This window comes from Leptodactylus fuscus, chromosome 2, assembly GCF_031893055.1.
Source record: "Leptodactylus fuscus isolate aLepFus1 chromosome 2, aLepFus1.hap2, whole genome shotgun sequence".
NCBI classification, from domain to species: domain Eukaryota; kingdom Metazoa; phylum Chordata; class Amphibia; order Anura; family Leptodactylidae; genus Leptodactylus; species Leptodactylus fuscus.
The window spans coordinates 38,247,530-38,274,870 of record NC_134266.1 but is presented as its reverse complement, the minus strand read 5'-3'; the positions used below and the strand labels follow the sequence as shown (position 1 = coordinate 38,274,870).

General features: G+C 43.2%; 1 protein-coding gene across 1 annotated transcript in view; it reads left to right on the top strand.

Annotated features, from left to right (window-relative positions):
- The window catches only part of DPH1 (diphthamide biosynthesis 1), a 230,718-nt gene that overhangs the window by 112,921 nt on the left and 90,456 nt on the right, over positions 1–27,341 (top strand). The window contains exon 4 of the mRNA XM_075263624.1: positions 1,885–2,006. Coding sequence (XP_075119725.1) covers positions 1,885–2,006 — 122 coding nt within the window. The remainder of the gene's footprint in view (positions 1–1,884; positions 2,007–27,341) is intronic.

Here is a 27,341-nt window from a genome sequence, read left to right as displayed (position 1 = left end):
AATGTGGTCTGTCGGGCACCATTGATGTCCACTATTTTTTTCAGTCCATGTGTCTGTTGTTCTGGTCTGTTAGGCCATTGGATACTTGGACATGAATGTAAACTTGGCGTTACTCCTTGTGATCCTCTGCCAGTACGCCCTGTTCTTCAGGTAAGGAGCAGAGACTCTTCAGTAGATTGTCAGCATAGCTGAAAAGACTCCTTCTACAGCGGAGGTAAAAAGGAACTATGTTGTCAGCTGTCAGAGGGAGAAGGAGATGGCTATACCAGGAGGTACACATGAAAGCAAATATGATGAAAATGTAATCTTTTATTCTTGAAACACTGTCAATTATGGTAAAACAGCTATTTAAAAAAAACTTGCTAAGCTTGATATGAAAAAATTAGTTGGATAATCCATTTAAATGGAGTCTGTCATCAGGAAAATCTGTATCAGCCTAATGACGGTGCCTTGTACGGCGGCTTTTACACTTTCCAAAGATGCCTTTCTTATTCTGCATTGCAGCTCCATTTTTATTAAAATTAGTGTTTTATTCTTATGCAAATGAGCTGAAAAATGCTTTAGGAGTGTTTGTTCTTATACTTGTGTGACAAAGTGGTACATGCCACAAAAACTGGGGGTGGGGTAAGCTGGGAAAACGCCTTTTTAACTCATTTGCATGAAAGTAAAATGCTGATTTTAAAGAGGACCTTTCATGTCCTCGTGCACATGCGGTTTTATATACCGCTAGAAAGCCAAGAGAGCGGTGAGGAACACTCCCTCTGACAGTATAGTGCTATGGACAGTAGTATCAGGAGGGGCGTTCCCAGCTAGACTGTCAGGAACACCCTTCTGACAGTGAAGAGGCATTGGTAAATGCCCCGATACTTCTTCTCCTGGGGCACATAACAGGAAAGCCAACACTGCGCTGAATTCTAGCGGTATATAAAATCGGACGTGCCCGAGGACATGAAAGGTCTTCTTTAATTAAAATGGAGTCACAATGTAGAATAAGAAAGGCATCATTGGAAAGTGTATAACCCGTCTGAGAAGGTACTGTCATTAGTTTGATACTGATTTTCCTGCTGACAGACTCCCTTTAACATAAACCTACATATAGCTTAACCAATAATGAGCTTTGTATGTGGATCTTCATGCACGCAGCATGTACTCTCTGGGTTCGTCCATAGATTGATAGCCTGCTCATACATTAGAACATCAGCCAGACCAGATGATTTTAGGCAGGATTGAACAAACTGAACCTCTGACAGCAGAATGAAGGATTGGGCATGTTGGAATTAAACATGCCCATCCTTTTGTCCTCAAAAGAGACCAGCCACCTCTGGAGGTGTTTGGCAGACGTCTATTCCCCTCTCCATGTTGCGATCACATGCACCATGCTCACTGACAACAGACTGTATGGGGGATGGAGGGGTCGTAAGAATAGCTGCCAGACATTCAGCTTTTTTAACCTTTAGTTAGGCACCTTAACGTGTGTCCAACGTGGTGACATGGCATCCCAGCGAAATGTGTTTCCAGTATATGACGATATAAAGTATAAAGGTTCTCTAATGTTACAACCACTTCTTCTACATGAAGTTTTCTTGATGCAAAAACCTTGTTTTCCCCCATCCCATGGCACCTCTCACCATCTGCCTGGTCATACAGCCATGCTTGATTCCTTGTAGCATTCTGTGTCAGTTTTCCTATGTGTCTGTAAGGTTAGGTTTACATTGTATCTGTTACTTTTTTTTGCTTTTCTTTCCATTTATATTGTCGTGGGAGTTTGGACAAATATATTTTTTGCGTGTCTCATGCCCTTTTAATACACATCATTTATCATGTGTTCTTCAGTCAGCAATGAATATTCCCTGCTGGTCTCATGTCCCTGTTTCTTGGCCATAGATTTACGTCGGCAGAGACCGTGGTGATGGGAGATGTGACATACGGAGCGTGCTGCGTGGATGATTACACTGCACGGGCGCTCGGCGCTGACTTCCTGGTGCATTATGGCCACAGCTGCCTGAGTAAGTTTATATCTCTTTCTATATTGCAATTGTTCGTGAGTGAAATGTAGGGTAACCATTCTAGAAATACTGCGGGCCGAGTGATGAAAATTATAGACAGGATATATATTGATGGTGATGATAACAGGAGATGCCTTATTAGGCCAAGCAATTGCTAGAAAGTCATTAGTAGAATTATTAGTAGGTTCGGAGGGGAATATGGGTCACCTGTATACAGTATTTTTTAGAAGCAATATGGCTAGCTTTGAAACCACGTCCTTGTATCAAATGGCCAGTCCTGTTTGGTGCTGGCAACCAAGGCCACAGAATTTAGGTTTTTATCTAAGTAATTCCAAGATTCTGGACAGATTAATTTCTTAAAGGAACCCACAAACCTCCCCCACAGTCTTAGGGGAAGTTCACACGGAGTAACGTGCTGCGTGATGTGGCACGTATACGTCGTGTGAGACTTTGAGCGCCGTATACGCTCCCATTGATTTCAATGGGAGCCTGGATCGTATACGCCGTGTTATTTTGCGGCCGTGATTTTGTGTATACAATCCTGGCTCCCATTGAAATCAATGGGAGCGTATACGGCATGCAAAGTCTCACATGCTGTATATGTGCCACATCACGCGGCACATTACTCTGTGTGAACTCCCCCTTAGGGCTTATTCACAAGTGGTCCATTTTGCTTTCATAAGACTGTTTGTTTTACCTACGTTTGCTATCCACATGTTTTTGACTTTTTTCATCAGTTTTTAAAATCAGATGTAGATCCATCTTGGAGCAAAGCACCGAAAGATGTGACATAATGGTACAAATGCAGATTTCAGTATGTCTGCTAGCAACAGTCTGTGAAAAACAGGCCGTACACAGATGGCATCCACATGCTTTCTTTGATGCCCATGGATCCATCAACTTGGTTAAGGCTATGTTCACATCTGCGCCATGGTCTCTGTTTGAGGCTCCATTGCAGTGTCGGCGAAAAGGTCCTGAATGGAGTCGTTTTTCCTCCACTGGTTTAAGTTTCATAACAAGGACACTTGATGGACCCCATTATAGTCAATATGATCCATCGGACTGGTGTGTTACCGCTGTTTTAGCGGTCCTTCTCGCTGTTGTTCGGAGAGGCGACCCTAGAGTGAACCTAGCATTTGCAAAAACACACAAAAGCAGTGAATGTTTCAGTGTATTTTTTCTGTCAAGTATTAATTCACAGAAAACCAGGCATACAGTCGTGAGAAAAAGTACACACACTCTGAATTTTGTGGTTGGGACAATTTTAAAACATTTGGTCCATCAAAGGTGTAAAAATGCAGATGTCATGTGTGAAAAATGACTCCGTTAAAGCTTCCATACGAGTTAAGAGGGTAAGTAGTAGCCAGGTACTGCTTATCAAATACCTTGACTAAGTCATCAGCAGCACATGTGACGCCCTCTGTAAAAGCAGAAGCTTTGGCACTTTGCTGGTCTAGAGCATTCAGGTATATTTTAGCACAATGCCAAAGAGGAAAGATATTAGCAGTGATCTTAGGGAAGCAATTATTGCTTCCTATCAATTTGGGAAGGATTATAAGGCCATTTCTTAACAATTTAAAGTCCATAATTTTGTGGTGAGAAAAAATATTTGCAATCGGAAAACATTCAAGATAATTGACAATCTTCTCAGGAGAGGACATCCCAGTAAGGGTATGTTCACACAAAGTTTTTTGGCAGCTGATTTTAAGGGGGAATCCACTGCCAAAAACGGCTCCCATTGTCTTCAATGCGAAGCAACATACCCTATCTTTCCGCAGATCGCGTGGCTGACTTAGCTGCAGTGTCCGCAGTGCGAGACTTCCTCCCGATTAGGCCTATTCATTTGTGCCTATTCTGGAGCGGAATGCCGCAATAGGATGTCGGTGCACTTCATCGGTATTCCTTCGCGGCTAGCCGCGCGGTATGTTCACACGAGGAATCTATGTTCTGCTATGTGAACATACCCTAAGTTCATCCCAAGGTCAGAAGAAGCAATATTTGGGGAAATGGCAGTAAACGCAAGAGCTATGTCTAAAACTCTACTGACCTCAGTTAGCATGTTAAATGTCGACGTTTATGACAGTAAAATTAGAAAAAGACTGAACAAGTATGGCTTGTTTGGAAGGGATACAAGAGAAAGCCTCTTCTTTCTAAACACAAGATGGCAGTGAGGCTTAAAGGGGTATTCCCATGACGCTTGTTCACTAACCTGCAGGCTGTTGTGCTCTCTTCACTTCCTGCTTTTCTCGGCACATAGGTGGGCGGGGTTTCACTTGCACGGGATTGGTTGTAAATGAATTACCACAGTGTGAAGCTGATGTAGCAGGGCTGGATTTGAGTCAGCTTGCATTACATATACATACAGAGGTAACGGACTCCCTATCTCAGCTCTTATCAGCCAAATTCAATTAAACCGACTGATAAGAGCTCAGAAATCCCGGAGCTCTCACCTCCCCTATCTGAGAAGCTGCTACTTATCAGACACAAACAGCTCAGAGTTTCTCCCAGCCCCTCCCTCCCCCCCTGAGAGCAGGCAGCTACATCACTTGACAAATGAGAAGATAATCCCAAGGGTCATAGAAATGGAGTGTAAACAATGAAGTGAATAAATTAAGATAGCGGCCAAACAAAGCAGTTTTGATTAAAGCAATGCATTTAGGAAAAGTCTTAAATCCACATAAACTAGCAGTATAGATAGGATCCTTGTGATGGGACAACCCCTTTAAAGAGAACCTTTCATGTTCTCGGTACATGCAGTTTTATATGCTGCTAGAAAGCCGACACTGTACCCTGGGGTTGGAGATATCAGTGCCGTTACCAATAGCTCTTCACTGTCAGAAGGGTGTTCCTGACAGTGTAGCTGGGCTTTGAGGAACTCCCCTCCTCACTGTACTCATCCATAGCCCTCTACTGTGAGAGGGGACATTCCTTACTGCCCTGCCATGACGCTAAGCTGTAAAGAATACCCCCCAGTACTAGTCTATGGACGCGTACCATCAAGGGGAAAGGTGATCCTCACATCCCAGCTAGACTGCCAGGAACGCCCTTCTGACAGTGGGCAGAGATCGGTAACAGCACAGATATCTTTTGCCCCGGGGCACATAACGGAAAAGCCAACAATGCACTGAATTCAGCGCACTGTCGTCTTTCTAGCGGTATATAAAACTGCATGTGCCCGAGCACATGAAAGGTTCTCTTTAAGTTTGCCAAGTTGCATCTTGCAAAGTTGCACAAGACTTCTGGAACAAGGTCCTTTGGACAGACAAGGCCAAAGTGGAGATGTTCAGCCATAATGTACAGTGTCACATTTGGCAAAAACCATACACAGCATGTCAGCGTAAACAACTCATACCAACGTTCTACAATATTGGTGCAGGGGTGATGACTTGAACTTGTTTTGTAACCACAAGACCCGGGCACAATGCATTCAGTAAGTCAGACCTAAACCCTTCTATATACCAAAGTATTCTAGAGTCCAGTGTGATGCCATCTTTCCAACGCTAAAGCTTTTTTTTCTACATATGGCTTTTCCATTTTGGTATTATTTCTGTTAAATAAATCGTGAAACGATGGAATCTGTTGTATGTTGTTGTTTAGGTTGTATTGTAAGCGCTAGATGTTTATTATGTCCTTATATGTAATATCATGGAATCCTCAGAGGGTGTACTTAGTTTTTTTTCTTGCTGTACAGAATACAGTTTCTATTACTGTTCTAGGAAAACTCAGAGAGCACAAGGACAGAAATAAAGGTCATGGAGCTGGAGTTGCTAAGTTTGGACATTCGCTGTATTAGAAGCCGGGACAAGTAACACCCGGGTTTACTGAGTGAAGTTGCATGCGCCGGACTAAAAGAAAGGTTTGCAAGATTTTTATTGGGTTAAGATGAAAAATTCCTTTTCCAGGGATATCAGTCAAGCCAGTATGAATGTTATAAGAGATCGTCCACAATGACTATTCACTTGCGTGACTCCGCCTCCATGACCTCTAAATCCAGCTTAACAGATATACTGTATGTATCATAAGCAGCCTTTTGCAGCATATCACAAAGAGATATGCCGTCCAACCTAGAGGAGTGTAGACACCTAGTGGTTGTGTTGTGAGTTGCAGCCTTTTGGGGTTTGGTTGTCATGTTTGCAATATTATATTGAATTGATTTAAAGGGAACCTGTCACCATGAAAAACATGTGTAATCTACAGGTAGCATATTATAGAGCAGGAGGAGCTGAGCAGATTGATATAACAAATGATTCTGTCATATAGCCATAATTTCAGCCATTTTTTCTACATTTAGGAGGAATGATTGAGTCCAGTGGGCGGTCCTAATGGTGAATGACAGCCGCTCCTCTATGACTGTGGATACAGAGGTATCTGTCATTCACTGTTAGGACCGCCCACTGGACTCAGTTACTCCTATAATATAGAAAGAACAGAGTAATAAATGGATAAAAAACAAGTTATACTGAATCTTTTCTCACAAAGCTGTACAACAATCTGCTCTACAGCTCCTTCTCTATAACATTATACCTGCAGATTACACTATTAGCCCTACCTTCCTAGCTAACTAACTCAGTCCCCCAACCCCCTCCCCACCCCATCTTACTTACCTGTCTTCTCGTCCTGGAGATGACTTTTGTCGGTGCCGTTGTTTTTCCTTCCGTCCATGCCTGGGAACCAGAGCTGGCGCCTCCGCAATTGAATGCCAGCAGAAGTGAGGGGAAGCAGTGGGCCTGCCACGCATGAGCAATTGAACGGCTCTATTGCGCATGCTTCTGTCTGTGCTCTGTTGCACAGGCGTCGGCTCTGGCACTCTTGTGAAGGAAGTGACGCTCAGCAGAAGAAGAGGACGTGAACATTGGTGAGTATGATGGGGATGGGAAATAATGGTGACCTCTAGTCGCTGGAAACTGCAAAACGGAACCTCACCCGGAAATTAGCAAATGTGCCCTTGCATATGGGTAGATATACATTTTTTTTTCCAAGGGAGTAAATTAGAAGTTAGGCAGGGGGAGGGGGTTTAGCTTAGGGTTAAAGTCTTAGTTTGTGCTGGACAGCCTCTTTAAAGAGTTGTCCAAGATGAACTAAACTCCCCCCCCACCTAACTTCTAATTTACTTCAATTTAAATAAAATATACAATTAGCCATATGATATCACATGAACGCTCCAGGAACAATTTCTGATAATCTGGTGACGCTCTGTTTCACGGATTCCAAAACCAAATGTCACCATCACTCCTCCCCCTCCCCTATCACCAGCAATACTTAGCAAGCCTTCCTGTGTCCGGGGAACGGCTTCTCCCCCTCTTCCTGTCTTCTAGCAGTGGGCGGAATAGGTGAGCCAGGGAGACGGGAGGGCGGGAGGGGCTAGTGATGGGCGGGATCACTAGTCAGTGAGACTGGGAGGGGCTAGGCTTAGTGATATGGAGGATTTTGTAATGGAGTAACAGAGGAGAAGGTGGGGCTGAGAGAGAGGGAGTTAGTGCTACTCAGGAAGCTGCACAGCAGGAAAGTAACACCAGGTAAACAAAGGCAGTGGATGCAGCAGCAACCAGGGACACCCAGAAATACCTCCAATAACTGCTAAAGGTATATGGGTGTACTTATTAACCCATCACTAGCACAAACTAACCTTTATAAAAAAAAAAAAAAAGATTTTCTGCTAGGAAAACCCGTTTAAGATTAGCGACATCTATATATTGCTAAAGTTACTGCCATATAACTGTACATATCTTCTTGATAATGGAAGGCATGAGTAGGCTGCCTATTGTGATCCGATGTTGCTATTACTATCTTTTTTGCATTCTACCTGGGAAAAGAAAAACTCCAAACTCCATTTCTAGCAGATGTAATATCAAATTGCATTCTGTGAGCTGTAGAGAAAACACCTTACCGTGACCCCACATCAGTTCGTGTAGCAACATACAGCCTACAACACAGAAAACCGACTGGTGAAAGAAAAAAAGATGCTCCGAAAGCTTGTAGCTGGTAAAACCGGTGCACCAAGGACAAAAATAAAACAAAATCACATGTAAGCTGCATTGTCTAAAACGAGCTCAGAATATGAGGCATTCCGAAACATTAACCCCTTCTTAATGAGGGAGAATTTCTTTCTGCTTCTATAATATGTCATTTGCCTTGAACCAGGGCGGTAAGGGTTAACACTCATCTACCTGAGCTCTGCACTGCCCTCTTCTGTAGGTCCAGAATAGTGCAGGCTGATGTCTGTCCTGGGACGCAGAACGTCTTTTGGGTCAATAGCTTTGATTCAGTAGACTGATCGATATGTCAGCTGGAGGAATGCAGCTTCTTTTCTTTGACTATTCCTCTTCATTACTTGCCCCCATGGGTAAGATCTATCACTGGCGTAAAGCTGGTGTCACAGCGGAATAAACTTGGCTGTCTTCCATCTGCTGTCCAACTCAACTGTCCTCTGCCTTTGTCCATCATGAAATGTCTCTTCTGCAGTACTGTCTCGGATCTGACAAGACAGTACATATGGAGGGATGGAATTGTACGCCTTGTACGTTCTTTATGAAAAATGGCGCAAATGCTTAAAACCTTTACTCATGTCTAGAAATCCATTATGTAGGGCAAGTTTGGCGCCGTTTACTGCAAATGCCGATGTTGGACTCTGTCCATTTCCACTGTCCTGTCATGGAGCAGAATATCGTAACGGCAGTGCCACATGATGGACACCAACGCCGCCAGATAGGCCCAATTCACTATACCGGGGATCAGTCAGGTTTCTGTCATGGTCTTCATCATTGTGACTTCCAAAATAGGTCAACGTGGTGCACTATTATACCTGATGACCAACAGGGTGCGCTATTTTGTCTTCTGCTCAGGCTGCTAATGGACTCTCTAATGCAGGTGTGATCGTAGCTTTAGAGCAGTTGTAAATGTTTCTTTTTGTGTGTTCCATGTAGCATGGTATATATACTATATATTGGCGTATATGACTGCTATTAGTAGCTTACTATGTTTAGTCTTAGCACCTCCATTCCCAGCTTTGAGTATTAAATGTTACCTGGGCAACTAGTCCGTCTTGTCTGATGCCGCATCTCCTGCCACAGATTGAAAAATTAATGCAGCCAGGAATTAGGTAGCCATATACCTTACAACCCGAGCCAACAGCTATTCCTTTGGATTCTGCCATGTACATGCATGCTAAATTTGGCTGAGCATGCATGTGGCTGAGCAGCCAGATCAATCGAATCAAACAGCGCTCTACTGTATTGTGATGTTAGTAGGGACCCAACCCGGATACATGTGAAATAAGGACTCTGCACTTGTCGGATGTTTGTTAGAATTGTATCCTGTCCCATGGTTGTGACCTTGGTTGTGTTTGACCTTCCTTAGACTCTGTGCCATCCCTGAGGTGGTGCACTATTGTGTCAACAGTGGTCTATGTATTATAATATATATATATATATATATATATATATATATATATATATATATATATATCTATATATATATACAGTGGTCTATATAATTTGTAGATGACTAAGAACCAGACAAAGGTGGCGTGGCATTCTAGTTCTGGGCTAGGAGTCTAGAACATCCCTATTATGGAGACGGACTGAATCCCTTCTTCAACCAGATATAAGGTGAAAGATGTAAATTTATATACTATATGTTAAACTTTGCACCAACAAGCTTACACTCTAGTGCAAAATGTGAGTTAAGAGAAGAGGATTGCAGGACAGAAAAAGAAGAAATAATGTGCCGGGCGCGCGCATAGGAGAAGAGCAAGAACAAGAGAAAGTGCTGAATCCTCGCAGCATAGCATTATTCTCCAGAGCACCCTGTCTGTATTGTACCGATACCAGAAATATGTGTGTCATACTCTGATGCATTAGCTGCTGTATCAGCAGACATCATTCACTGCCTAAAATCTAGGTTTGGGGTTGACATAAAATAGACACAGGTAGATATTAACGATAAAGTCAAGGAATCCCCCTCCCCCTATATAATGGTGTATAGCCAGCCAGGTAACATTGCTTACTAGGGGTAATTAACTTAATCCTACTATGTAAAGGCCATTTTTAGATTTCTTCTATTTGGAAGGGACCTAAAGCAGTGTTCATCCTGTGCTTGCTGATTCATGAATGTAATATTAGGACTATCAGATGGAGGGATCTGAGCGGTACAATGCAACAGATCACAATTATTGAATATACAATTATTAAGAGGGTCTTTTGCCCTACCCACATTATGGGGCAGTGGTTCTCAAGGTGGAGGGCGAGAGCCAAAAAAAGTGCCGCTATCTATACTAAATGTTTAGTAGGTGACAATGAGCGGGGGCCTGAAGGCACCATCTTTAGCATGTAGGTGGCCCCATTATATGTGCTATACTTGTAAGGTGTGGTGGGCAGAAAGCAGCACCATTGTACATACAGAACATGTGGGGACAGGGTCAGAAAATGATGCCATTGGGGGGCCGGTAAGTGGTATAAATATTATTAAACTTGTACCTTCTCACCCCCTATTAGTAAAAGTATTGCTCACTGCTTTGGTAATAATGTCGCCAGACTACCTCAGATTAATTTCCCCTATACCTGCCAATCTGTAACATCCAAGAAACTTCTATCAATTCTAATTGTTAAGGTGGCCATAGAGGTCAACAGTGCAGGCAGCGATTGCAACCACAAGATCTTCAGAGATTGCAGGAGGATTGGAGCAGACACGGGCAGGGGTTGGGCGTATGTGGTAACTCCAGCCTGAAAACTGTATAGCAGGGCTATAAAGTCAGGACCGGGCAGCACGGTGGCTTAGTGGTTAGCCTTGCAGCGCTGGAGTCCTGGGTTCAAATCCTGCCAAGGACAAACATCTGCATGGAGTTTGTATGTTCTCCCCATGTTTGCGTGGGTTTCCTCTGGGTACTCTGGTTTCCTCCCACACTCCAAAGACATACTGATAAGAAATGTAGAATAGGAGCCCTATATGGGACAGTGATTAACAATAAAGCGCTGCGGAATATGAGTAAATAAGCTACTGACTCCGACTCCAGCTTCAGAATAAAATGATTAACTATATTGCAAAATTAACATTATACAGTCCTATGAAAAAGTTTGGGCACCCCTATTAATCTTAATCATTTTTTGTTCTAAATATTTTGGTGTTTGCAACAGCCATTTCAGTTTGATATATCTAATAACTGATGGACACAGTAATATTTCAGGATTGAAATGAGGTTTATTGTACTAACAGAAAATGTGCAATATGCATGAAACCAAAATTTGACCGGTGCAAAAGTATGGGCACCCTTATCATTTTATTGATTTGAATTCCCCTAACTACTTTTTACTGACTTACTGAAGCACAAAATTGGTTTTGTAACCTCAGTGAGCTTTGAACTTCATAGCCAGATGTATCCAATCATAACAAAAGGTATTTAAGGTGGCCAATTGCAAGTTGATCTCCTATTTGAATCTCCTCTGAAGAGTGGCATCATGGGCTACTCAAAACAACTCTCAAATGATCTGAAAACAAAGATTGTTCAACATAGTTGTTCAGGGGAAGGATACAAAAAGTTGTCTCAGAGATTTAACCTGTCAGTTTCCACTGTGAGGAACATAGTAAGGAAATGGAAGACCACAGGGACAGTTCTTGTTAAGCCCAGAAGTGGCAGGCCAAGAAAAATATCAGAAAGGCAGAGAAGAAGAATGGTGAGAACAGTCAAGGACAATCCACAGACCACCTCCAAAGAGCTGCAGCATCATCTTGCTGCAGATGGTGTCACTGTGCATCGGTCAACTATACAGCGCACTTTGCACAAATAGAAGCTGTATGGGAGAGTGATGAGAAAGAAGCCGTTTCTGCACGTACGCCACAAATAGAGTTGCCTGAGGTATGAAAAAGCACATTTGGACAAGGCAGCTTCATTTTGGAAACAAAAATTGAGTTGTTTGGTTATAAAAAAAAAGGCGTTATGCATGGAGTCCAAAAAGAAACAGCATTCCAAGAAAAACACATGCTACCCACTGTAAAATTTGGTGGAGGTTCCATCATGCTTTGGGGCTGTGTGGCCAATGCCGGCATCGGGAATCTTGTTAAAGTTGAGAGTCGCATGGATTCCACTCAGTATCAGCAGATTCTTGAGAATAATGTTCAAGAATCAGTGACGAAGTTGAAGTTACGCCGGGGATGGATATTTCAGCAAGACAATGATCCAAAACACCGCTCCAAATCCTCAGGCATTCATGCAGAGGAACAATTACAATGTTCTGGAATGGCCATCCCAGTCCCCAGACCTGAATATCATTGAACATCTGTGGGATGATTTGAAGCGGGCTGTCCATGCTCGGCGACCATCTAACTTAACTGAACTTGAATTGTTTGTCCAAAATACCTTTATCCAGGATCCAGGAACTGATTAAAAGCTACAGGAAGCGACTAGAGGCTGTTATCTTTGCAAAAGGAGGATCTACTAAATATTAATGTCACTTTTCTGTTGAGGTGCCCATACTTTTGCACCGGTCAAATTTTGGTTTAATGCATATTGCACATTTTCTGTTAGTACAATAAACCTCATTTCAATCCTGAAATATTACTGTGTCCATCAGTTATTAGATATATCAAACTGAAATGGCTGTTGCAAACACCAAAATATTTAGAACTAAAAATGACTAAGATTAATAGGGGTGCCCAAACTTTTTCATAGGACTGTATAATTAATTAGATGTATATTTTATTACATATTTACTTTCATAGTAATACATAATCTCTATTTTAATGAATTTGAGGATCTTTACGCCTTCTCACTGACTGCCATTTGCGAAGGAGTCGGTCTGTGAAAAAAACAGAGGAGTTGGAGTTGGTAGTTTGGCCTTCCGACCCCACAGGCCTGCTTTGCTTGAGATGAGGGACGCAGAGTGTGGCAGCATATAGGGCTAGGTAATTTCATAGTGACACTGGGACATATCCCCTGTGGTACACTAATAGTGCTTTATAAACCATTCCCCTAGAACCGGGATGGTGAACCTATGGCACGGGTGCCAGAAGTGGCACTCAGAGCCCTCTCTGGGGGCACCCATCCGTGGAACAGATTATACTGTGTGGGGGCCACTGTGGAGCAGATTGTACTGTGTGGGGGCCACTGTGGAGCTGATTGTACTGTGTGGGGGTCACCGTGGAACAGATTGTACTGTGTGGGAGCCACTGTGGAGCTGATTGTACTGTGTGTGGGTCACTGTGGAGCAGATTATACTGTGTGGCGGCCACTGTGGAGCTGATTGTACTGTGTGGGGGTCACTGTGGAGCAGATTATACTGTGTGGGGGTCACAGTGGAGCAGAAAGCTCTATAAAGCCCCATTCACATGACCATATTTTGTAGGTCTGTAAATGTCTGCAATTGTGGGTCCGCACATTATTAAGGTTAAATTCCCGTGTTGGCACTTTGTGATAAATTAGTGGGTTTTGGGTTGCAGTTTGGGCACTCGGTCTCTAGAATGTCATAGTATTCTGTAGTATATACTGTACATTTCCCTTCAGTACTAATGGACTGAGCCTGACTCCTGACATGAACCCCTTGACCGTAGTGCAGATTTGGATTCACTCAAGAAGTTCTCACTTCTGACAAACCATATTAGGCTCTTGTTCACATTAGAATTTTTTCATGTTTCATCAGTAATAGTATTTTTTGCTATCCAGTAAAGTGCCTGCAGTGCAGTTTTTGCCACCAAGAATGTTGGAGCCCAGACTGACATGTGAGGGATACCGTTATCATTGGGGCCCATTATCTTGCGCGGACAAGCTGTGACATTGAACATACAGTCCTGTCTGCAGACATGATGTTATAGAGCAGGGGAAGCTGAGCAGTTTCATTGGAGGAAAGCTTATGTATAACATATCATTTATCTCTTGGCTCTTTCTAAGCTTAGGAGTCCAGTGGGTGGTCCTACCGAGTGTTATGACATTTATCTCCATATATACACCCATATAGTGAAGGCTGCCAGCTCTTACTAAGCTTAGGAGTCCAGTGGGCGGTCCTACCAAGTGATATGACCTTTATCTCCATATATACACCCATATAGTGAAGGCTGCCAGTCACAAGTAGGAATGTCCGCTAGACTGGAGTGCACAGAGATACAGTATATATGATATATTATACTGGAGCTTTCCTGACATAACTGTATATGGGTGTGCTCGGTCCTCCAGCGCTATAAGACGCCGCCTACGGATAGGGATGACATTATCAATGTGACAGGATTACTTTAAGTCCATCAGATTGTTAGATGGCGTCCCTTCATACTGATCTGTATACTGTATATAGCAATAATAATATACTAACTATGTATACAAGAAATAGGTTCTTAGGATATTTTTCTATTGTAGGCCATTACGTGCACTGTATGTTTTGGGGTATTTTTTTTTTTTTTTTTATTAACCCTTTATGTACTGCAGTAGTGCCTGTCGTCTTGTCTGATGTGCACGCTCTCTCCCTAATATCTATATTCCCCCCCCTTGCACATACGTTCTCTTGGCCTTTGTCCCTGCAATGCCTGAGAGAGTAGATTGGGCAGGACTCCCAGGCTGGCTCTCCATGACGCCTTTCTACTCAGTCGGAGCCGGGCCTGCTGAAGCCTTACTCTGTTCTCAAGGAGTTCCTGAGTGCAGTATTTGGTTGCCATGGAAACTGTCAGCATGTCCCAGATGTGGCGAACTTTGAAGTCCGAACATGATGGAATCTGCCCAAAAATAACCAAAATAAGACGCGTCCGGTGTGGAAGTAGATATGAAGATGTGGGGAGGGGACTTATGGCGTATCTGTCACATTCTGTGCTTTGTGTACATTTTATGAATGAAGGATGTCTTCATTGCCGTGCTCAGGTTCTACGTTTTACTGATGGATATTGAAATAAATGGATGGATAGATAGTGAGGAAGTAGGTGCATAGAGGTAGGGAGATATCAGTGTATATACATGGGGAGATACACACTCACCGGCCACTTTATTAGGTACACCTGTCCAACTGCTCGTTAACACTTAATTTCTAATCAGCCAATCACATGGCGGCAACTCAGTGCATTTAGGCATGTAGACATGGTCAAGACAATCTCCTGCAGTTCAAACCGAGCATCAGTATGGGGAAGAAAGGTGATTTGAGTGCCTTTGAACGTGGCATGGTTGTTGGTGCCAGAAGGGCTGGTCTGAGTATTTCAGAAACTGCTGATCTACTGGGATTTTCACGCACAACCATCTCTAGGGTTTACAGAGAATGGTCCGAAAAAGAAAAAACATCCAGTGAGCGGCAGTTCTGTGGGCGGAAATGCGTTGTTGATGCCAGAGGTCAGAGGAGAATGGCCAGACTGGTTCGAGCTGATAGAAAGGCAACAGTGACTCAAATAGCCACCCGTTACAACCAAGGTAGCCAGAAGAGCATCTCTGAACGCACAGTACATCGAACATTGAGGCAGATGGGCTACAGCAGCAGAAGACCACACCGGGTGCCACTCCTTTCAGCTAAGAACAGGAAACTGAGGCTACAATTTGCACAAGCTCATCGAAATTAGACAATTGAAGGTTGGAAAAACGTTGCCTGGTCTGATGAGTCTCGATTTCTGCTGCGACATTCGGATGGTAGGGTCAGAATTTGGCGTCAACAACATGAAAGCATGGATCCATCCTGCCTTGTATCAACGGTTCAGGCTGGTGGTGGTGGTGTCATGGTGTGGGGAATATTTTCTTGGCACTCTTTGGGCCCCTTGGTACCAATTGAGCATCGTTGCAACGCCAAAGCCTACCTGAGTATTGTTGCTGACCATGTCCATCCCTTTATGACCACAATGTACCCAACATCTGATGGCTACTTTCAGCAGGATAATGCGCCATGTCATAAAGCTGGAATCATCTCAGACTGGTTTCTTGAACATGACAATGAGTTCACTGTACTCCAATGGCCTCCACAGTCACCAGATCTCAATCCAATAGAGCATCTTTGGGATGTGGTGGAACGGGAGATTCGCATCATGGATGTGCAGCCGACAAATCTGCGGCAACTGTGTGATGCCATCATGTCAATATGGACCAAAATCTCTGAGGAATGCTTCCAGCACCTTGTTGTATCTATGCCACGAAGAATTGAGGCAGTTCTGAAGGCAAAAGGGGGTCCAACCCGTTACTAGCATGGTGTACCTAATAAAGTGGCCGGTGAGTGTAGATGGAAAGATGCAGATAGGGAGATGTAAGTTACTTAGATGTAGATCAGATAGTTGTAGGTGGATTCGATAGATTTAGATTAGGTAGGTTAACATATGTAGATAAATACTGTATATACTCGAGTATAAGCCGAATTGTTCAGCCCAGTGCTTGTGCTGAAAAAGCCCCCCTCGGCTTATACTCGAGTCAGCAAGATAAAAAAAATAAAAAATTCTCAAGGGGGGGGGGGGGTGTCTATGACCAGCCACAATATTAATGTATAGAATCTCCCATAAAATAGTGCAAAAAAATAAATAAATAAATAAAAGTTGTAAATCCCTCCTTTCCCTAGAATACATATAAAAGTAGAAAATGACTGTGAAACACAAACATATTAGGTATCCCTGTGTCTGACAGTGCCCGGTCTACTGAATATAGGGGATCTGCAGTGCTCCTGTTCCTTCAGGAAGGGGTTAATAGGAACACTGCAGATACCCTATATTCAGCCAGGCTGAATTCCAAGTGGGGGAAGAAAAAACAGTCCTCAGGGAAGGGGCCGACAGACAACCAAAACACCCCCTCCCCTTCCCCAGCACCCAGCAACTACTGCACCCAAAAACTCCGACCATTTTAATTTTTGAAATTTTCCAGTAGCTTTTGCATTCCCCCCCTCGGCTTATACTCGAGTCAATAAGTTTTCCCAGTTTTTTTTGTGGTAAAATTAGGGGCCTCGGCTTTTATTCGGGTCGGCTTATACTCAAGTATATACGGTAGGTGGATATATACAAAATAGGGATGGATAGATAGATAGATTAGATAGAGGCAATATAGGGATAGATACAGTATAGAGTGAACACTGTTGCTACATCATTTGCTTGATAAAGGTCCCATTAAGCTGGACTGAACCATTGGTTCACATCTGCGCCCGGTCTCTGCTTTCAGTTTTCCGTCTTCTGCCGACAGGAGATGAAAACCCGGCAGACAGTGTCCGCCCGTGAGCGTTTTGTGGTCTCCGAGGAAAACCAGTTATTTTAAACCGGACACAAAGTCCTGCATGTCCGGTTTTTTTTTAAAAAAAACTTTGCGCGGAGACCAGAAGACACTCACGGGTGGACACTTTGCAAACTCATTCAAATGAATGGATTTAAAAACCAACTGCTGGTTCCCGTCTCCTGTCCAGTTTCTCGGGCAGAAGAGGGAAACCTGAAAGCGTAAACCGGGGCGCAGATGTGAACCCGCCCTAACTGTTTTTATGTATGTTTTTTCCATAGGGACACTGTATAAGAAGACTTGCACTGTGCTTTTTAATAATAACAATATATAGCAGATACCAATACCAAGAAGAAAGTCCAGCTTGCCTTTGATCCAGTAAAAGCGGAGCATTTATTCGGGGCAATTAAATCTTTGTGCAGACAGGAACACTGATATGTTTCAGATAAACACTGTACTTAGCCATAGTACTACTACTAGCCATACTATGTGTCAGTCTTCATGCGTGTATGTAGCGCCCCACAGAGTGGGTCACTACAAATGTCATCTTATGTGATCTATACTGTGTACTGTGAAGGTATAGTGAGATCCAGTCAACCTGTTAGCATACACAAAGTTCCACAGCCATTATCTCTTTAAGAAAAGGGGTGGAGCTACAGACTGGAAGAGGGTCTCTCTCTTTTTCAGTTCCAGTTCAGAGGGTGCAGGAGTGTGTAGGAGAGAGGAGCAGGTGTGTTGAGGTGCAGGGTATGCTGCAGCCTCATGGTGTGATAGCACAGGAGGCCGGAGACCTGCAGAGGTGAGATGAGACCTCACAGGCACGGGGCTGCAGTTATAGGACCATCAATTCCTAACTAGTGTGAGAAACACGAAGAACATTGAGAGACTCACTGGACCGAGGCCTAGTGAATGCAGGATTCCTGGAGGCTCAGTAACATATAGAGTTGGGGTGAGTGTATCCAGCATCCTAAAGAACTCGCGTTACCTGCTGTCCAGAAGGGGGATCTACCCGGTTGTAATTAACCTTTGAGCTCCTGGAACCCAGGACCAGAGGAAATCTATTAGAGAGTTTGAGCAGCAATGGAAGGCTGAATCATACTAGTGGTAATAGGGAGGACTGGCATCTCACTATACTGGAGCAAGGTGAATCCTCCTGTAACATCTGTTATCTCCTGCTGACTACAGAAGTAAACTGTAAGTGTTTGGTTAACCCCTGTCTGGACTGTATTCTTTCATCGATCCTCTGTTACTCCTCCTGTAAATTACCCAGTCCTCACCTATATCATCTGGCCCTGGGACCTGCCCTGGTTGGGGAGGGTATAACATCTGGCACTGCATCACCACCTATTCCCAGAGGCCCTGCCTACAGTGCCCGGCTTCACCTCAAGCCGAAACCCCAACTGGCGTCACGACAAACTTTTATTTTTCTTTATTTTTCTTTAATCCATTTTTGCTTAAAACTCCCCTTTTTCAAGGCGCTGCCGCCCCCGGTGTCGGGCCTGCTCGCACCGTGAATCTACATAGGCCGAGCCGGGGCGACTCATGTACATGGTTTTAATTGCCTCAAATAAACGCTATGCTTTTGATAAAAGATGTGCTGGACTTTCCTCCTGGTATTTCTGTTGTCTGTGCTGCTGTCACTTCCTTGTACCCGTATAATGCTGTTTGGTCATTAGTTTGTACATGCAGAGAGCTGGACGACCGTGGAGACACTCTATGTCCTGCGAGATATTATCTGTATAGCGAGATATTAGATTCTGTAGTTATTACAGTGGTACTTGGAAGTTTGTGACCACTTCAGAATTGTCTATACTTTTGTAAGGAGTAATGTGTCTCATTAGGCCGAGTTCACACGGGAACACATAGAAGTTTTTTGCACTGGATTCTAAGGTGGAGGCTGCCTCAGAATCCGGTCCAAAAAACAGCCACGACTGGATACCTGTGCAGTGCATACAGTATACCGGCATCCAGTTGCAGCGTTCCCCTCCGGATTAGGCCCAAATGAATGGGCCTAGTCGAGAGGGAGTGTCGCGAGGTGGACGTCCGCAGCTGAATCAGCCTCAGAATCCGCCTGAAGAAAGGGCCTGTCGCTTCCTTTTTAGAAACTGACCAGCTCCCATTGAAGTGAATGGGAGGCGGTTTTTTGAGCAGGATTTTGACGCGGATTCCACTCCTGTGGAAGTTAATAATGGTCTTCCATTTCCTTCATTTGTACACAGTCTGTATGAAATGTCGAAAGAATTTCACCTTCAAATTATTTGCCAATCCTAGAGGTTAACTTAATTTTTTTATTAGTTTTTTTTTTTTTTTTTTTTTACAAGTAAATTAACAAGCCCAATGTTTTTCACTTATTTGTTAGATTCTTTTTATCTACTTCTGGGACTTTGAAAATCTGATGTACTTTAATGTCAAATTTCTGCAGAATTATAGAAAATTCTATACAGTCAACAAATATTTCAGCCCAGTTTTTGTGCTGAAAAAGCCCCCCTCGGCTTATACTCGAGTCAGCAAAATTTTTTATTTATTTATTTTTTAGGGGGGGGGGGATCTATGACCAGCCACAATATTAATGTATAGAGTCTCACATAAAATAGTGCAAAAAAAAAAAAAAAAAAAGATTTAAAAAAATAAATAAATAATAGTTCTAAATCCCTCCTTTGCCTAGAATACATACAAAAGTAGAAAATTCTGCGAAACACAAACACATTAGGTATCCCTGTGTCTACTGAATATAGGGGATCTGCAGTGCTCCTGATCCGTAGGGAAGGGGTTAATAGGAGCACTGCAGATACCCTATATTCAGCCAGACTGAATTCCAAGTGGGGGAAGAAAAAACAGTCCTCAAGCTCAGGGAAGGGGCAGACAGACAACCAAAATACCCCCTCCCCTTCCCCAGCACCCAGCAACTACTGCACCCAAAAACTCCGACCATTTTAATTTTTAAAATTTTCCAGTAGCTGCTGCATTTCCCCCCTAGGCTTATACTCGAGTCAATAAGTTTTCCCAGATTTTTGTGGTAAAATTAGGGGGGGTTGGCTTATATTCGGGTCGGCTTATACTTGAGTGTATACGATAGATAGATAGATAGATAGATAGATAGATAGATAGATAGATAGATATTGGTGTGTGTATATATAATATCATCTCATTATTAAAGTTTCTTATTTATTAGGGTTTTCCCATTATTAACATTTGTTTCCTATCCTATGGCATCCTGGAATGCTCCATGTGAATGGCGTAGTGATGTGCATGTGTGACTCCCTGGATGGCGATCTCTGGAGTACTCGTAGGCCCAATTCTTCTGCTCACTGGAGGTTTCAGTGTTTGGACTCTCAGTGTATAGCTACTTATCACTTATTCCAATATCTGATAACTACTTTAAGGCTGAGGCCCCATTTTGCAGAAACGCAGCTTTTTTTGTTGCAGATTTTGCTGCATTTCTTTGAGCCAAAGCCAGGAGAGGATGGAGCGGAAGGGAGAAATATAAGAACTTCCTAGATATTTCTCATTCCTGCAAAAATCTGCAATAAAAAAAGTGTTTCTGCAATGTGGCCTCAGCCTAAAGCTATGGCCACTTGTGGCAGTCCACTATGGGATATCCACAGCAGAGTATCCCCGTAGCAGACCGACCCATGGTAAAACCAGTTGGTTTTCATCATGGTAAGTTCTGCAGCTAGAGCAATTCTGAGATGTTTTCAAGCCAACATCATTTTGCCCCAGCCCCAAGGGTATGTTCAGCCAGAGTTTTGTGCAGGCGGATTTTGAAGCGGAATCCGCCTCAAAATCCACCTGCAAAAATGTTTCCAATTCATTTCAATGGGAAGCAGTTGCTTTTTTTTCAACTAGCGGGAAAAAGAAGCAACGTGCCCTATCTTCTCGTGGTTTCCTTGGCTGAGTCAGCCGCGGTGTCTGCGGCTCGAGACTCACTCCTGATTAGGCCCATTAATTTGGGCCTAATCAGGAGCAGAATGGCACGACGGGGTGCCGGTGCACTTCATTGGTATCCTGTTGCGGCTAGCCGCGTGGAAACCTTTTCCGCCGTGTGAACTTATAATCTTTTTTTGTGCCAAAGTTCCTGCCATTTATCTAATTTACTGTTGACTACTTTGTTACAATAGACGTATGTCCCTTGCAGCAAAGCAGAAAGTGAGTGGAGGGGTTTTCTCTCTTCACACAGTGAATACAGATAGGAGGGGCTGATTTTCCTCGCGGTCTCACACTTGTCTGCAAACTACAAGGAATGAAGATTCTGCAGCATCTCACAGCTTATAATGTATTAAAAAAATCTTCTATGTACTTCTGGCTACTTGTGTGCTTACAGATGGGATATTATGTGCTTCAGCCAAAATGGGGACATCAGCAGCAGAAGCACTGATAGGACACCATGTATGAAGGCTTATACAGTAATAGAACAGACTGCCCAGCAAGAGCCCATGCACATTTTTCAACTTTTTATGAAAACTCAGGTACCATTCAAATGATCTAAAATGATTTTCCAGGGGGATGTTTTTTGTTATTTCGAAAAAATTACCAGGATTATTATTACAGTATAAAATAAGCAGTGCCTACGTCATTGATCATCTTTTATTCCAATGATGCCCAATTTCCACTCATCTTGACTTCCTGGTCCCAAACTTAAAGGGATTCTATCATTAAAAATCACATTTTAAACTAAAAGCAAATAGGAATAGTCTTTATAAAGGCTATCCATCACTTACCTTTATCTTGAAGGTCTGCGTCACCATTTTTGAATTTTTCTTGTCTCTTGATTGTTCTCAGAAAGCGCAGGGGGCATTCCCCTATGCTCTGAGCACAGTGTTGTCATCCATTCCAGCGCAGTCTTTCTTCTGCTCGTGTAAGAGACCACCACAAAATGGCCAACGGATATGTGCAGTCGGCTGTTCCATCTGCCGATCATTTTGCTGTGGTCTCCAGCCAGAAGAAGAGGAGAAAGAGGCCGACGAAGCAGAAGAAAGGCGGCGCTGGAATGGATAACAACGCTGTGCTCGGAGCACAAAGAGAATGTCCCCTGTGCTCTGAGCACAATGAAGAAAAATTCAAAAACGGTGACGCGGACCTTCAAGATAAAGGTAGGAGGTGGATAGCCTTTATAAAGGCTGTTCCTACGTGCTTTTAGTTTAAAACATGTTTTTTAATGGTAAAATCCCTTTAACCCTTCAGAAAATGGTAACAAAATAGATCAGTAATAAAATACATAATCAAATAGATTGAAAGAACTGGTGAGGGTGACCCCTTTAACAGCTAGTAAGGGGAACATGAGCCATCACAGCGAGACCAGGTGACTGCAGTGCACTCAGACCCGCATAGCGCCATCCTGTGCCGTTATGATAGTCGCACTATTGATTCGGTATTCTGATCATAAGAATCTGTCTTCCAGCCGGGGTAATTGGCAGAGGAGTGCATCGTGAATTACAGATCCTTCCAAAAATAATCATTTTGCTTAGGGCTTATGTCACATCTGCATTTGAGACAGGAGTGCTTTTAGTATTAGCAGTTTTTTCCGGTTAAAGGCATCAGATCCGCTATTAATTGTAAGGTTAATAAGGGTGTTTTGCTGACAATCACAAATACTTTATGTCATGTGTAACATAGGTGATTAGTAAGTAAAATCTCCATTAGCTCTAATGGGCGCAGTTGCCCAATACCAATTATAATACCTTGGCGTGATAATAGCCTGATGCGTCGTACTGCAATATTGTAACTTTGTAGTTCATTCAATATTTCTTGTGATTTAAAACGACAATCTAGAAGGAAAAGAAAGTTACTAACTAATGGCAGCGCCAGATCTGTGATGTGGTAGACCCCATCGACTACAGGTCTGTTGGGATTGGCTAGAATCTGTGACAGAGACTTCAAAAGAAGTTGCTAATGCAGATGTGAACATAGCCCAAGCTGCAATTAATGTGTTGAGACTTCAGTTGATTAACCCATTCCTGCCGCAACAATTTATTTTTTTTGCTCTTCACCTTAACAAAAACAATAACGTCCTTATTTTTGGGCTTATTTTTTTGTAGGACAGATTAGACTGTCTTATTCTGTAGAATCGAGAAAAGGAAAAGGGGGGGGGGGCATTAAGTGTAGTATTTAAGGAGTTACGACTCAGATCAAATATATGTGGATATTGAAAATGACCAGGTGGCCTCTCACCTTAAGAGGTTGTGAACAGTCACAACCCTTTGATAGATGTGATTAAGGTGGGAGTGGCAGCAGTTCAATCCATCACTGAATGACCGGAGAAGCAATGGACAAAGGAAAGTCGGGACCAGAGGTCCGTGGTAGGAGAACCGCGCTCCCTGGTATACAGAAGAGGATAGCAAGGCAAAGATACAAAATTCCAAACATTTATTGAAATACATGAGAGCGTAGCACGATGCGTTTCGGGCCTTACACCGGCCTTTTCTCAAGTGCAAATAATAGCAGGTCCCCATCTGGCCCGACGGGGGAGAAGGGAGGGTGGGGGCGCATGGCGGATCATAAACAACAGCAATTGGTTAAATATAAGCGGCTCAGTGCCAACAATAGTGCTAGTACTAAATAAAAATTCTATGAAAATGAACAAATGAAAGTCAGACTTTGCTTTTCGCTTCACCAGAATTTTAAAAAATATAAACCTCATGAAACAGACCTGGACAGAAGTGACGGTTCCCGTAACTTAATATTTTGTTGCACAACCTTTTGAGGCAATCGCTGCAATCAGACGATTCCTGTAACTGTCAATGAGACTTCTGCACCTCTCAGCAGGTATTTTGGCCCCCTCCTCATGAGCAAACTGCTCCAGTTGTCTTGGGTTTGGAGGGGGCCTTTTCCAGACGGCATTCTTCAGCTGCTTCCATGACTCTCAATAGGATTTAGGTCAGGGCTCATAGAAGACCACTTCAGAATAGTCCAATGTTTTCCTCTTAGCCATTCTTGGGTGTTTTTAGCCGTGTGTTTTGGGTCAATATCCTGTTGCAAGACCCATGTCCTGCGACTGAGAACAAGCTTTCTGACACTGGGCAGCACATTTCTCTCTAGAATCCCTTGGTAGTCTTGAGATTTCCTTGTACCCTGAACAGACTCAAGACACCCTGTGCCAGATGCAGCAAAGCAGCCCCAGAACATAACAGAGCCTCCTCCATGTTTCACAGTAGGGACAGTGTTCTTTTCAAGATATGCTTCATTTTCCCATCTGTGAACATAGAGCTGATGTGCCTAGCCAAAAAGTTCGATTTTTGTTTCCTCTGTCCATAGGACATTCTCCCAGAAGCTTTGTGGCTTGTTAACATGTATGAGGGGTAGAAACAATTTTATCCACGTGTGTATACATGTTTTCTTTTTGATTTCTACCAATTGTAGCTGATTCTATAAGTGAATATATACCCTTTTTGTTGACAAGGAGGGGCTCTAATTTTTCCCATTTTCTCTTTCTTTGGTTTACTCCATCACACATCTTTATAGGGATTTCCAGAACATAAAGAGAGTCATCCATTGCTTCTCTCTGGCGAGACTTTATGGGATACTTAATGTCTTTGGAGGGAGTGCAGGATACATTTCCACCACCTTCGTAAGATCTGAAGCCTTTTCTTCGCGAAGAATGATCTAATATGCTACTATACACAGCTCAGAGATTATGTGACAGATTATAGCTGTTGGGAAGTAAAGGCTGGCCCTGCTGCTTATTAGATACATGATACTAATATATTGTTAGGCGTTCCCTTATTTTGTCCACCCTGGAATGCCTTCTCATTTGGTTGGCTTCACGTAGGTAATTTATTGTATGTGCAGAGCATTCCCGAGCTGTATGCAAACACAAGTGAGGAAATTGGTCCAAAATCGGGCTACTGATAATACTCATTGATCATTGTTTTGGCTGTGTGAATGGGCTCTAAGTAATTATGAGCATATCACGGAGATTAATGTGCTTTCAACCTTTTCTTTGAAACAAAGTTGAAGAATGATTTTTAGTTTTCCTATTATAGAAAAGTATTACCATTTTATAATTTATCATCAAGGATTTTTCCTCCATTATTAAGGAGAAATTTACGGTTTCTAAGTACTGTTGATTAACAACACTTAAAATGGCAGGTGCGCGCGAGAGCGCTGTCTGCGAGCTGTCAAAGGCGCTTGCTAGTGGAGGACATTAAAATGCATATAATTGAGTGCTATGTATTAAAGGCTTAGGCACTTACAAATATTCAGAGGCGCAACATAGAGGTAATCATAGATATTTGCTACTTGCCTTTTTATAGAGTGACTGTCGCCGTAAACTGACTTTTGCCATGTCATGTTTTCTTTCTACAACTATTAAAAACCTTGATATACACCATTTTAGGGTAAGTTCACACAGAGATTTTTGGTCAGGATTTTGAGGCCGTATCCAGCTCAAAATCCTGACCAAAAAGACGGCACCCAATGAAATCAATGAAAGATGCTCAGGAGTTTTTTTTTTGCGGGAGCCGGCTTTCATTTTTAGACTTCACGCTGTGTAGTGATTAAAAAATCCCCCGGCTACTTAAGTCCCCCCTGCTGTTCACTTACCTGCACAGAATTGCTGCCCCTGCCGCTCCATGCTGCTCTTGCTCCTCTTCTTTCTACTTCGCATGTCTGCAGAGAACCGTATGTGCCCCCGCCTCCCAGACTAGTGTTACTGATGCTGGGAGTAGGCGGGGTTTGTTGTGCTTAGGAGAGTGTGGGTGGATGCAGGGCGGGGAGACGTGAGTGCATCACTCTCGTCTCCCCTCCCAGTACCCGCCCACACACTCCTAAGCCATAAGCCCCGACTTCTTCCTAGGTATGTAACGCTAACCTGGGAGCTAGGGGCACACGCGGACCGAGAAGAACGGGGAGCAGGAGCGGATCTGTGCAGTTACGTGGACTATTCTGTTTCTAGTGGACTATACTATTCTGTTTCCTCTCTGCTGTACCGTATACTGGACTTTGCTACATCTGTATTACTGTACATTGACTTGTCTATCTACTCTTCTGCTTCGTCCCTGAAGCAGAAGAATAGATAGACAAGTTAATGTACAGTAATGCAGATGTAGCAAAGTCCAGTATACGGCACATCAGAGAGGAAACAGAATAGTAGATACTATCTACTCTTCTGTTTCCTCCCTGCTATGCTGTAGGAATGAATGGACACAGCCGACGCGCAGGGGGTTAAGCGGCCGGACGCCGGCACAGGCTGTGTGCCGCTTGCATCCATTCATTCCTATGGGAGTGTGCTATTCGAAACGGCAGTTTTGAATAGTACTCGCTCATCTCTAGTAGCTAACATTGTTAGCTTTTTCCACAATGCTTGGCCAGTAGCAAAGCATTATGGGAAATAACCTCCGACCTCGATCCCGACTAAAAAGATCGGGATCGGAATTCTGATCGTGATTGTGAAATTTACTTGATCGCCGATTGGAATCCGATCTTTTCCAATCTCGATCGCTCAACCCTATTCATGGCATCTATATGTATGAATGTTCCAGAAGAGAGGTACAATATACATGTGAATTATTGGATCTGTTGATATGACTTCAAAAAGATTTCTACACATCATTGCATTTACAGCAGATTTACATGACCTTGAAGTAGCAATGCTGAGAAAACTATCCTGTATCTATCAGATAGAGAATACATATCTCATCGGAGGGGGGTCCCCCTCGGGCGAATGTTCAACCTGATTGCAGCCAGGCTGAACGTAGGTGTGATGCTTGGTAGGCGGACAACCCTATGCTCCCATATTCACTTCAATGTAAATGCCAGAGATAGCCGAGTGCTTTACTTCAGCTATCTCTGGTACTGCTATTGAAGTGAATGGGAGCACTGTCTACCCAGTGACCGTACCTGCTCTGCTGAGGGCACCATGGAGGAAAACACCCTCATGTTTATTGGTAGGGGTCTCAGCTGTCAGACCCCCACTTTTTGTGGCATAACCCTTTTAACTTTTGAGCAGTCACTCTGAGAAGTTGACATTGACCTTCAAAAAGTGGTGACATTCCCTGGTGTCCAGATAAGAAGTTATTATCCATTAACTAGATAACTGTGAGATTGGTTCTGTTTATACATTTGGACTGAATTCACTTTGTCAGTTGTCCTGTGCTCTGTGTTCCTCTTGGTCAAAAGACTGGTTGAAGCCTTGTGGCTAGAATAAAGGGGAATCGGTGGACTTAGTTTCTGTAGATCGGTGGGGTCCCAGCAAATATGTCATAAGTTGT